Below are 12,227 nucleotides of genomic sequence, written 5' to 3'. Positions count from 1 at the left end.
TAACTGCTACCGTCATTAAGGGGTTTACCCATCCTCACCCACCACTCTGGAGGCCTAAGCACAAACCCCCCACTACCCACCCCCGTAAGGCCTAACCACCCTCACCCCTACACACCGGGAGGCCTACCCTCTCTCCCTTGGGGACAATACCTCCTACCCCCAATACCCACATTCAAAATAATACACAGACCAGCAATAAACATAACAATACTTAATAAACTATACATTCACATATAATATTATATATATTTAAAATATATGTATGATTAACCAATCTACTAAGAAATGGATAAGGATATCCATGTACAAATTTAAAACATCCAATCGCAAATTGACAACATCACAGCCAAAATCACATGCTTTTCACGGCCCAATCAGGACGGTGAGAACCATTTGATGCAAAATGTGACGTCATAGGCCTATAAAAGCCTATGTCGTCTCATTTTACAGCTAGACGCCATGGGGAGAGGACCTCCCCTCCGAAGAAGATAGACAGTGCGTGGCGGAAGAAGAACCCAGAAGACCACGAAGACCCCGCAGACGGTAAAGAAGACCCCGAAAAGAAGACCACAGACGGTATGTATTATAAAGACAAGAAAGAAGATACCACATGGGATTACAATGGTTTTTTATTTTATGGGTTCCTGGTTCCTGTGTTTGGGTTTGTTAGAGAGATAGCGGTTCCCCCGGAAGTCGGTCATTGGTCATCTAATAGTAAGTAAACAAAAGAAATGTATTTTATTTAAGTTTTAACTGTTTTTTTTTCCCTAACATGTCAGATTTATTTTTTTATTGTCCATTTAATGCCCCTGTATGTATATATATCCCTATGGAGCTATATACATACATGTTTATTAAAGGGTTGTTTTGCAAATGTTAATTGCATTTTTTCATGTCTTGTACAAGTATTTTCCCTTTTTGGTTAAAATTGTGTGTGAAATGTTATTTTGAATTAGTTATGTCATTTCAGATGATGATTGCATGGATTTATTTAGGGACCCTGTCTTAATTTTTTATTGTGGCTTATTTGTTGAAGTTAGAAATATAATTATTTTCGGAATGGTTTTGTTTTAGCATTACAATAGTGAATAGGGTTTTGGGTTTGGATTTGCTTGTAATGTATTTCGGATGGCATAAATTGTGTGTTGGTAATTTAGTATTGTCTACTTGCTTTGTTTATATTGAATGTTTGATTTCAATCGTGTATTTGTTTTGGACCATTGATTGCTACTGTGTACATGATGGAAATATTATTTGCATCATGTACACATTGTTAAATTGTATGTTTTATTGCCATTTGCTATTTACTGGTTTGGATAGGTGCTTGCTGTGTTCTCTTATGATATGCGTTTTAATTTTTATTTGGCTTTGTTTTTAATTTGGCTGTGATGTTGTCAATTTGCGATCGGATGTTTTAAATTTGTACATGGATATCCTTAACCATTTCTTAGTAGATTGGTTAATCACACATATATTTTAAAGATATATATATATATATATATATATTATATGTGAATGATGAAGCCACTCTACAAATAAATGGGTGCAGGGTGGCTTAACCCACTAATGACTTTAGCGCTTATTAACCGTTATTGTTATTAAGGGGTTAAGTAACACCAGAATGTATTTGCTATTTCTTTGTGTGCCAACGGACTTTGATGGCGTAGGGGCTTCCTATTGCTGACGTAAGTACAACTATCTTTATTTTATAATGCTAGTTAATGTTTTTAATAATGGACAAATAATCTATTATCCATATCTGGATAATAGTTATTTTGCCCATTACTTTACTTTATGTGTGTTTGGTGCTGGGGGGGGGGGGTGGGGGGTGAGGGGGTTCTAAAGTTTATTAATTATTGTTATGTTTATTGCGGGTCTATAGTATCATTCCAGTGCCTAAAAAAAATAACTATGGGTTATGTATATAAGGGGGGTATAGGGGTTGTTGGGGGCACAGAGGGTGATTGTGTTGTGTATTGCATGTTTATTGGGGGCAATTGTCCCCAATAAACATGCTACTGTGACTTAACCCCTTCATTGCCTTTACGGATAGCCGCTAGGTAAGGATCAGCATTAATGTATTTGTATTAATAGTGTACATGTGCAGGGGGTCTCCAGAGATGAATCGTGTTGGTTTTATGTCCGGGGACCCCCTGCTTCCCGAGATACAGGCCCAGTTATGGGGTGCTGATATCTCCTATGAGTGGAAATGTCCCGCGTCACGTGATCGAGCTATCTCCATGCATAGGAGATACCAGCACCTCATAACGGGGGCATGTATCTCGTGAAGCAGGGGGTCCCCGGACATAAAACCAACGCGGTTCATCTTCAGAGACCCTCTGCACATCTACAATATTAATCCAATTATTATGTAAATATTTTTTATTTGCCAGCGAGATTTCTGCAGAGAGAGGCGGATCTTGCTCTCTGGTGACAGATCTCACCAGCGGAGCCCTTCTCGCCAGGACTCGCCATCGCTCTGCCGGATTATTCTCACAGATATGCGCACCTTCCTGCATACTGCGAGGGGAATCCGCCAAAAACATGGCGAGTTCTACGTCTGGCGAATGGCCATTCTCGCCGTTTCCTGCATAGGCCCCCCAGTGTTCATTCCCACTCTGTAACTACATGACCCTTTACAGTGAGACTTTCGACTTGAACACTCCATCAAAATAGCACTAGCCAAGATCGCAAAGAGTTTTCATATGGCGATACACCGGGGTTATTATTCTCTCCTTTTCCTCCTAAACCTCTCTGCAGATTTTTGCACTGTTGATCACTCTCTTCTAGAAACATCCTTCATTCTCTTGGCATCCATGAAAAGGCCTGTTCCCAAGTTTCCTTTTACCTTAAAAAACCCTCCTTCTGTGTCTCAAATGAATTCTTATTCATTATTTGGAATTTCCACAATTGTAGCTACCTTCAACTATGTATGGCCTTATATGTTGCACTTTTCATTATGTTCTTATTACTAGTTGTTAATTTATCCTACAGCAGCAAACTGTCCTATACATTCATATACTTTATATATTTTCCAATGACATGGCTTTCTATTGTATCTGTTCATCTTCCACGACACTGGTAGACTATATGCCCTTCTGGGCAGGGACTCCTCATTTTGTTTCCAGTTCTGTCTATAGCACTTACCATTGTATTCATTTATTTTGTATAGGGCTGAGTACTTGTTCAGAATGATCTATCAATATAGAAGAAATAATATCAGATAAAGCATAAATCAATGACAGTACACTAAACCACTAAAACGAAAATGTCAGTATTTACTATGTTTTCTTGAATATGTATCTTTTTTACCATTCAGAAGAGTGACTGACACTAACCTATTCACTGACTGACACACTTCACTAATGATGTTGAAGGTGGCCAAAATATGGATCAGGGGATTGCTCTGTGATAATTGTTTCTTATGCAGACATGTAGTTGGTCCCACAAGAGACACTTTTTGTTTCATGGGTTTTTTGTTTTGTTTTTAAATGAATGCCAAAATGATTTTCAGTCTCTTTCCCCTCGTCGTTGTGCTGAACAAATAGTCCACGCTGAGCACCATGGTTAGGCAGACTAGAGCAGGTAGTGAAATCCAACACAGCTACTTGTCAGAATAGCTCTGTAGCGCATCACAATGCAGGATAATAGTGACAGGTCCCTCCCCCACCGATGATATTGAATTCCTTCCTACTGCAAATGAATTAAAAAGAAGGGCATGTAATTACATGCTATCCTGTCTAATTAATCTTATCTGCATCTGTCATGTTATGTGTTGTACTTTGTTAAAAAAATATATACTGTATGATGTAGTGTATATTTTGCAGACACACTTGTTATAATGATATATGTTTCCTATTTTACAGATATGGTTAACATTTATGAGGTGCTTTGACTATCCTGTCAAAGATAACACAATCAAGCTCACAGTAGTGTGGCTCACTCTTTCATTTGGGTAAGGTTGACTTGGATACATAACTAATAGAAATGCAAAGTAATAATATAATGAGTAACCTCGTATACGGGGTAATCTACGTAGTAATAGTATAAATATATAAGTATAATTAATGGTCCCTATTCAATATGCTGTAACGCTGCTTTCTCATGCAGAAGAAGGTTTTTATCCTATTTATCTGAATGGACATGAACGCTTCTCCAGCACAAGGAAGTGGCATCACAGCCATTAAATATAGGCCAATGTGTTACCTTTGACTGCACCATTCTACCTCACATTTCTCAATGCAATAAAACTGAAAATACAAGTCCCTTGATTTAAAAAGGGGTTATATGTTTCTAAAAACCATCTTTCAACATGTTGCAGGATTCCCCTTTCATTGGAATAAAATCATGTTGCACTGTGATGTTACTACGGCCACAAGTCTTGGAAAATCTTAACATTTCTTGCAATACATGATGTCAGATTGATATCAGCTTCCTCTTCGGCTCGCCATGTCATTTATACTGCAAGTGCAAAGAAAACTTTATGTTTAGTGGGTTTGATGTAAATGTTGTTTTTAGATCAATATTTAGTTATTTCATTTTCCTGACTGTGAGAGGGGGGAGGTATAGCATTGTGCTTAGGCCATCAGACTTACCTACAGCCCACTCTTTAAACTTCTTGTTATTATTTAAAAAAAAAGTGATATGAAGCAACCATACTATATGTACAGTACATTTAGATTTAAGTGAAACATGTCACAGCTTACAAATATCCAAGAGTCTATGCAGGTTATTTGTTAAAGTGCCATAGTGCTGATCACTCACTGCCATACAGACTCTCCCATTCAAATCAACGGGGGTAATGCACTAATCTACACTATTGCACTTTAATAAATAACCTGAGTATTGAGATTTATCTTTAAACATAGTGCAGCATGTCACTTGCAACTATTTAGTGCATCATCTTCTTAAAATATTAGAACATTACAAGTTTTGTAATTATTGCATCCCTTTATACCGTGTGTACTAACTCAGGGGGACGAGAGATTCTCTGCGGGGGGCGCAGGGTTTACAGAGGCCCAGATCGCTTCCCGAAGGCATTTAAATTAAATGCCAGGGAAGAGGCGAAGGCCTCTGTAAGCTTCACTTACCTTGGCTCAGATGGCTTCTGGAGACACGTTGCCATGGCAACGCGCCGTCAAATGATGCCGCAGGGGTCATGTGATGTTGCGTTGCCAACGCAACGTGACGTCATGACGCCAATACGCCGGAGCCAAGGTGGGGAGGGGGGCGCAGGGAGGGGGGACAGCCGGCAGGGGGGCGCAGGGGGGGAAAGATTGTGCTCCCCTATACTAACTAACATTACTCCATATAATCAGACTCTAAATTGTTTTTAAGTTAAAATCAGAGCAAAGTTGTTACACACAGATGCTATTTTTAATATTATGTGAACTGTGATCTCCAGTAAACGTTAATTTGATACTAATCTAAATATCAAATATACGGTAGAGTCATGAAATTGACAACTAGAAGCAATGGTACTAGTGGCTTAAAAAAAGTAGTGGTCCTGTTAACCTGAACGGCCTTCAGTGCGTATGTGATGTTAGGGGGAATGCCTCTTTTGCATATTATTAACACTAACGGCCAGAAAATAAATAACAATCACGCATTATTTAAGGAGTAAGAATGGGTTTAACATTACGTTATTTGCTTTGGTGCATACGCCTTATAATTAACCTAACGTTAATTTAGGTTAACATTATGTTAATAAGGCTAACAGAGCTTCGTGAAACTGATCCTTAATGAGGATCTGCACGATTACCTAAGGAGGCTGTTTCTCTTGATGGTCTTGTCACTCTCCTAAGAGATGCTGTGCATGGAAAGGTCCCAGCATTCACTAGGCCCTCGCATAAAAGAGTCGAAAGGAAGGCGAGACATGAGTCACTCTACACTATTACTTTGCCAAAGACCAGATAATGACAATAAAAACAGCGGTGATGAAGATTTTGAAAGCTCTTCTATACAGATTTTTAATGACCTGGCAATGACCAAAATCATTAAAAACAAGAGCGCTATGCACGGTGACCATCTTATGAGAAAGGGGCATTCATACCGATGGGACTTCACTTTCCGATTGTTGGTCTCCAAAGACAGCAAGCAATACTCTCTACTTGCTCCTGAGGAGGCCAACTGATAGAGATGGGTGAAACTGTCAAAATCTGTTTCGCGAAATTTCCCAAGCTTTCCATTCAAAATCCGTTCTGCAATGTAAATTCCGTCAACGGATTGTTCCAGTTTCAATCCCTGTGGATTAATGCAAAGCTACCATTAGATCCAATCCGCTGGTGGATTTCAACAATCCATTTGCAGATTTCGCAATCCAATGGTGCATTTTACCGGTCCGCGGATTTCGCAATCTGCTGGGGGATTTTACCAATCCAGCCTGTGGATTAAGCAATCTGCGAGGGGATTTCTGAATCTGCAGATTGGATTGGTAAAATCCACCAGCAGATTGCAGAATCCATGGATTGGATTGTTAAAATCCACCAGCGGATTGTAGAAACCCGCTCATTGGTTTGTCGGTGGTAAAAAATAAACTCCGAATTTGAGATTCGCGGAAATCCATGAACCACAGGAACCAGCCTATTCAAGGCGGATCCAAATCCACTAAACAAAAATCACCCATCTCTATCACCTGATTCATGGAAAGCTTGACCTAAACCCTAAGAGGGCACAAGATAATGGTCTTAACCCGTGAAGTACCCCACGATCTTGCCTGGGACCAGAATGGACAAGGGCTCGTGGCCAGAATAGCCTGAATCAAGAGCACTAAGTAGGGTTCAGATAAGATGGCTCCCTGTGATACCACAGGCTTTCACTGGTGTGGCCACTTGGATCCCATCTGAAACGTGATCTTGGAGACAGAACCCAGTGGGCTGGAGCGTAAATTTTCTCCTAGAGCTGAAGCTTTGGGTCAAAGAGCTATGGCCTGATCCCGAAGCCTGCCCTTTGTTGTTTTGAGTTGTCTGCTGATGAGAGGGCTTTGCTTACGGAGGCCTGGAGACCAAAAACATGCATGATGTACCCACAGGGAGAGGGAGGGGGGCTGGGAAGCAACTCTATTCAATTCAGTTTCTGGGTCTGGAGCTCCGGTGGCCCCTGATCTAGAATGTGACCTTCCAGAAGTCCATCTATAGATGAGGCATGTGCAGGTCAGGCTCTGAGGCCTGCCCTGGGATTGAGTCTCATCTCCCTAAACTCATCCAGCTATATACATATCTTAATATGCCTGCTGTTAGCAGTTAGATTTTGGGTGTTAACCCCTATTCCTTTTAGTGGATGGGGGTGCCCTCCCCCTCTTCTTTTACATCTTTTACTTACTAGCCAATATGTCCTGAAGGCTTATTTGAGTGCGGTTCAAGTTTTGTTTAAACTGCTATGGAATTATGTCTATGGTTGTTGCCCCCACTATCTGTGCCCTCATGTTTTGCCATGCCCTTTGTCAGCATGCTTCCTGCTATGCTGCTGGCCCTTATCACTAACATATTCTTTATGTTGACAAAAGTAAGAAGTGAAAAAATCTGCGCTACTAATTATATATATTTTAGTGAATAATATTAACCTTCAACCATAACAGTTAAAATAACTAATAAGTGATGACTCGGTGTATCGTATAAAATAATAATTACAGTGATATATCTGTGAATATTAAATATGCAACCATAAAGTGAATCATAAAGTGAATCGTGATATTAGAATAAGGAAAAAACCTTAACAATAATAGTCTGCTGCTGTAATGCTTCAGATGGCTCAACATCCGATGTGACTAATAAAGGAAAAAAGAACAGACAGCACACAACTCATAGTGTAATCAATTAAAATATATTGAAATAAAGTGAAGGTGGTGATAAATGCACATACAAAAAAATGATGTTATCAGGCAATGCATACATTTCGGCACATGTTACCAACTGGAGCAGCGTTCACACAGGTTCCTCCTCCAAAAGGCAGCTGGATCCAGCATCTACTGGTAACTAGGACAACCGTGAATCACAGGCACCATCTTTATTTCCCGACACCGTCTCAGCTTCGGATACAGGTCCCATCTGTATATCGAGTACACTGCCCGGCAGCTGCTTGGATTTTAGTCCCCTCAGGTCTCCTTGCCAAAGTCCAGCGTTGTTTACTCACTCCGACACTGAGTCCTGCACAGAAATTCCTTGCCGTCGCCCGATAGACGTCACTCGACCCGCGTCATTGAGTGCTCGTCAGATGTATTCGGGCACGGAGTATATGAAACAAAGTAACGCTGTTTACAATCGTTATACGAGAGTTCAAACGTGCTTGCATATAGATAGAAGTATTTACCTCATAAAACACAAAATCTATGCATTTCGTTACAAACATCTTCAGGGAAATAAATGCAAGTAATCAAACCCTACATTTAAATACCATGCGAGATTCCATGATTGGCCCAAACTGGGGGGTGTTCTCCACCAATCACAGAGCTCAGTCTGTGACTGATGGGTTGTCCTAATTATCAGTAGATGAGGGATCCAGCTGCCTTTTGGAGGATACCATAATTTTTTTGTACGTGCCTTTATCACCACCTTCACTTTATTTCAATATATTTTAATTGATTACACTATAAGTTGTGCGCTGTCTGTTCTTTTTTCCTTTAATATTCTTTAAGTTGGTGGTTCTTCTCCATGTTCCACCTTGGGTGTTCCTTCCCTCCCTAGTTTCCCATCCCCCATGCTATTACCCTTATTTTATGCAACACTACTTAATACAATTTTGTTCTCCCCACCTACCGTCCGAGTCCCACTATACTTTTTCCTTTTCACCGTTGCATGTTAACGCACCTTTTATCGCCGGTTTTAAATATTCTCTTGTTTTTGCAGAACCTAACATGTGCACAACCCTACATTTCTCTACAATTTAGCTCAATCACCAAATATATCATTTTTGCTTTGCTCCTAGTGCTACTTATTAAAGATGCTTTGATACTACAACCTTCTTGTATTTGAAGGACTTGCTATCCTAGATATCTGCTGCTTCCCTGGTTAACATGATGCCACCTCAACCAAAAAAGTTAAAACTAATTTCACTAATCATAAAAAAATCATAAAATGCGCTGATTAGCGCTGTCTGAATTCAAAAGGTTGAAGGGGGACATCATTTTTGTTCAAGAAAGCCACTTAAGAAAGGAAGGCCATCTTAACAAATTTCATAGATTTTTTCCAAAAGTTACTCTAGTAATTATTAGAAAACAGGCATGGCTATTCTTATTAAGCATGATGACCCGTTCCAGATTTTAAAAAAGCAAGACACAACGAGGATAGCAGATTTATTATACTAAATGGTTCTTTTGTAGGAGCAGACCTAACCCTTGCCAACATCTATGCCCCTAACGAAAAGCAAGGTTAATTTCTTGAAAACGTCTTCGATATTCTGAAGAACTTCAATCCCAGTTCCTTGATTGTATGTGGGGACTTCAACATTCGAAGGGGTTGAAACAAAGTATATGTTGTGTCAGCAATTTTGAACTCAAGCATTAATACACACCCCTCCCTACCCACCATCTTTTCCTACTGATCACAGGGTTATTAACCCCTACGTTACATCTGAGATACCTTGGATATACTGCAGTTATCCAAGGGTATCTACATGGGATGTTGTACCACAGATCAACTATAAATCCCATATCGCCAATAATTAATATATATACACTTAGTTCCCTTCACTATTCACTTTATTATAATTTGATTATATATTACATAGATTTAGGTAGTATTATAGATGCCACTTTTCACCTTTATTTAGCGATTAAGATTTTTTGCTTTTCTGTGAGTACAATATCACCACTATCTCATTATATAGCTATCTTTCAGGATTACCAGCAGTAATAACAGTATACACACACATCTGTTAAGCAGCGCTATTCATTTAGGTTTTAAACAATATCATAATTTCTTGTTAATAAATTTATTTCTATTAGTGGGGATGGGCAACCATCCCTTTTAGTAACTGAAATTTTGAGTTCTCTCATATAATAGGAGGTTGAGAGCACCTCTTCTGAGAAATACTCTTCTGTTTTTGCCGACTTCAACATGGTCCAGAATCCCCAAATAGACAAAACGGTACTATAGGCACCCCCCAAAAGGGTAGATTATGTAAGATCTCTACATTCTTTAGAGATAAAACAAAAGACTATCCTTTAGCGGACATATCTCTTAGAATCAGGGTCAAAGGGACTACACTTTTTATTCCTCCCCACATGACTCATATTCCAAGATTGATTACTTTTTTTGTGAGCTCAGACATTGTGAAAGCTACCTGAAGCTCTACTATAAGCCCCATAACTTGGTCCGATCATGCACTTCACGCCCTACTCTTTAGAAATTAAACGACACATTGCTCAATTATCCAGAGATGGAAAGGTATATATCAAATGCCCTGAAGGGTTTCTTTAGACGAATGTATTCAACAGGAAAAAGTGTTAGATAGGCTTAGCTGGTCATTCTTGTCTAGAACCCTCGAACATTATGTGCTTCTGGGCTCATTCCATTAAGGAGTGAAGGCTATACAAAAACCCTTGGGCCACTCTAAAGTTACAGGGAGCTAGTCCAGGAGGGAGTAAGATATCAAATGGAATGAGACAGGGGTGTCCGCATTCTCCTCTGCTATTCGCCTGGACTATTGAAGCCCTCGCTTGCAGAGAGCATTTAAATCTGGATATCAAATGTTTGAGAATTAGCTCAGAACAATACAAACGCTCTCTGCTTGTTGTCAATATCATTCTTATTCTGATGAACCCATTAACAGAATTTGGTTTAATTTCGGGCTATAAAATAACCGCAAGAGAATCTGAAGCTTTATATACCTCCCTTTCCGAGACATTAAATCAAATTGAGACAACTACATTTGAATTATACTGTAAATGGAGGGATACTCGGCTGAAGTATTTGGGGATACATCTGATTAAAACCTACCAGTTTCAATTACTCATAACCATTTGAATAAATTATAAAAGATTTGCAGGTTTGGGACATTTATCTTTTGGTTAGGCCGCATTTGATTGCTCAAAATTAATATCCTCCCAAGAATGCTTAATTTTGTCCATACGTTACGAATTTCTATCCCTTTCAAATTCTTGAAGGACATCAGAATAGATTTTGTCAGTTCATCTGGAACAATAGAAGGCTGAGACTGGGAAGATTGGTTCTATCCAAAAATGGGAGGTGGGTTAACTGCTCCAGATTTGAAAATATATTTCTTAGTTTCCCCTTTCCTGGTACCTGGACACTAAGTTAAAGATTAGATTGATATTGAAGCACACTTTACATAACCAACATCTCTACCAGCCTAATTATAGCAACCTATTAGAAGTTAATTACCTATTTAAGAAGCCTACCTACCAAGTTCTTGTCTAGTTCAGGGGTGCTTAAACTTTTCCTGATGTGCACCACTGTCTGCTCTCCTCGGCGCCTCGCACCCCCCCCTCCCGCCCCCCTGCTCGGCCCGGCATCAAATTACCTGTGGTGTCATGTGAAGTCACGTTGCCATGGTAACGTGACATCACTTGACCCCGCGGCGTCATTTGAGGCCGGGTTACCATGATGACGTGTTGCTGGAAGGGAAGGGAAGTGTGTTTTAGAGGCCTTGCCTCTTCCCCCGGCATTTCATTTAAATGCCTGGGAGGAGAGCATGGGAACTCTACAACTGCCGTACCCCCCCAGAAAATTTGACGCCCCCCAGTTTGCAACCACTGGTCTAGTTCACAGTTTGCATTGTCTTCGCACCCCTCTAGGCTTGCACCTCTTTTCTGTAACCCTGAGTGTCCAGGCCCCAGAGGCTTTTTCCCAATGGAAGGAAAAGGGATTTTATGTATTGCAGATTTATTAGCCAAGGATCAACTGATGGAGTTTGTAAATATCTGTGTTAAATTCTCCTTACACCCATTGAGGCATTTTGAGCGCCTCCAAATTAAACATTTCGGGACTTCCCTCCTAAACAACCATTCAACCGACCTACAATTTTTGAAAATAACTCTCTCTTGATCTTATCAGAAAGGTTGATATCTGTTCTCTATCAGGAACAGCTCCCCCTTGCGGAGCCCCCAAGCATAACTATATGCTCCAAAGGAAGATTTACAGACCAAACTCATTAACAATGAATGGGAAGATATTTGAACCTCCATCTGTACAAGAATGAAAGAAAATGTATATAGAATTATGTTTAGATGGTATATAACCCCCTAAGGGTGTAATATTTTCAGTATGTTC

General features: G+C 39.8%; 1 protein-coding gene across 1 annotated transcript in view; it reads left to right on the top strand.

Annotated features, from left to right (window-relative positions):
* SV2C (synaptic vesicle glycoprotein 2C) overlaps positions 1 to 12,227 on the top strand; it is a 298,491-nt gene that overhangs the window by 271,095 nt on the left and 15,169 nt on the right. The window contains exon 8 of the mRNA XM_075591316.1: positions 3,867 to 3,955. Coding sequence (XP_075447431.1) covers positions 3,867 to 3,955 — 89 coding nt within the window. The remainder of the gene's footprint in view (positions 1 to 3,866; positions 3,956 to 12,227) is intronic.

The sequence above is a fragment of the Ascaphus truei genome, chromosome 1, assembly GCF_040206685.1.
Source record: "Ascaphus truei isolate aAscTru1 chromosome 1, aAscTru1.hap1, whole genome shotgun sequence".
Taxonomy (NCBI): domain Eukaryota; kingdom Metazoa; phylum Chordata; class Amphibia; order Anura; family Ascaphidae; genus Ascaphus; species Ascaphus truei.
Note: the sequence above shows the minus strand (reverse complement) of the source record. Positions and strands in the feature narration are given on the sequence as shown.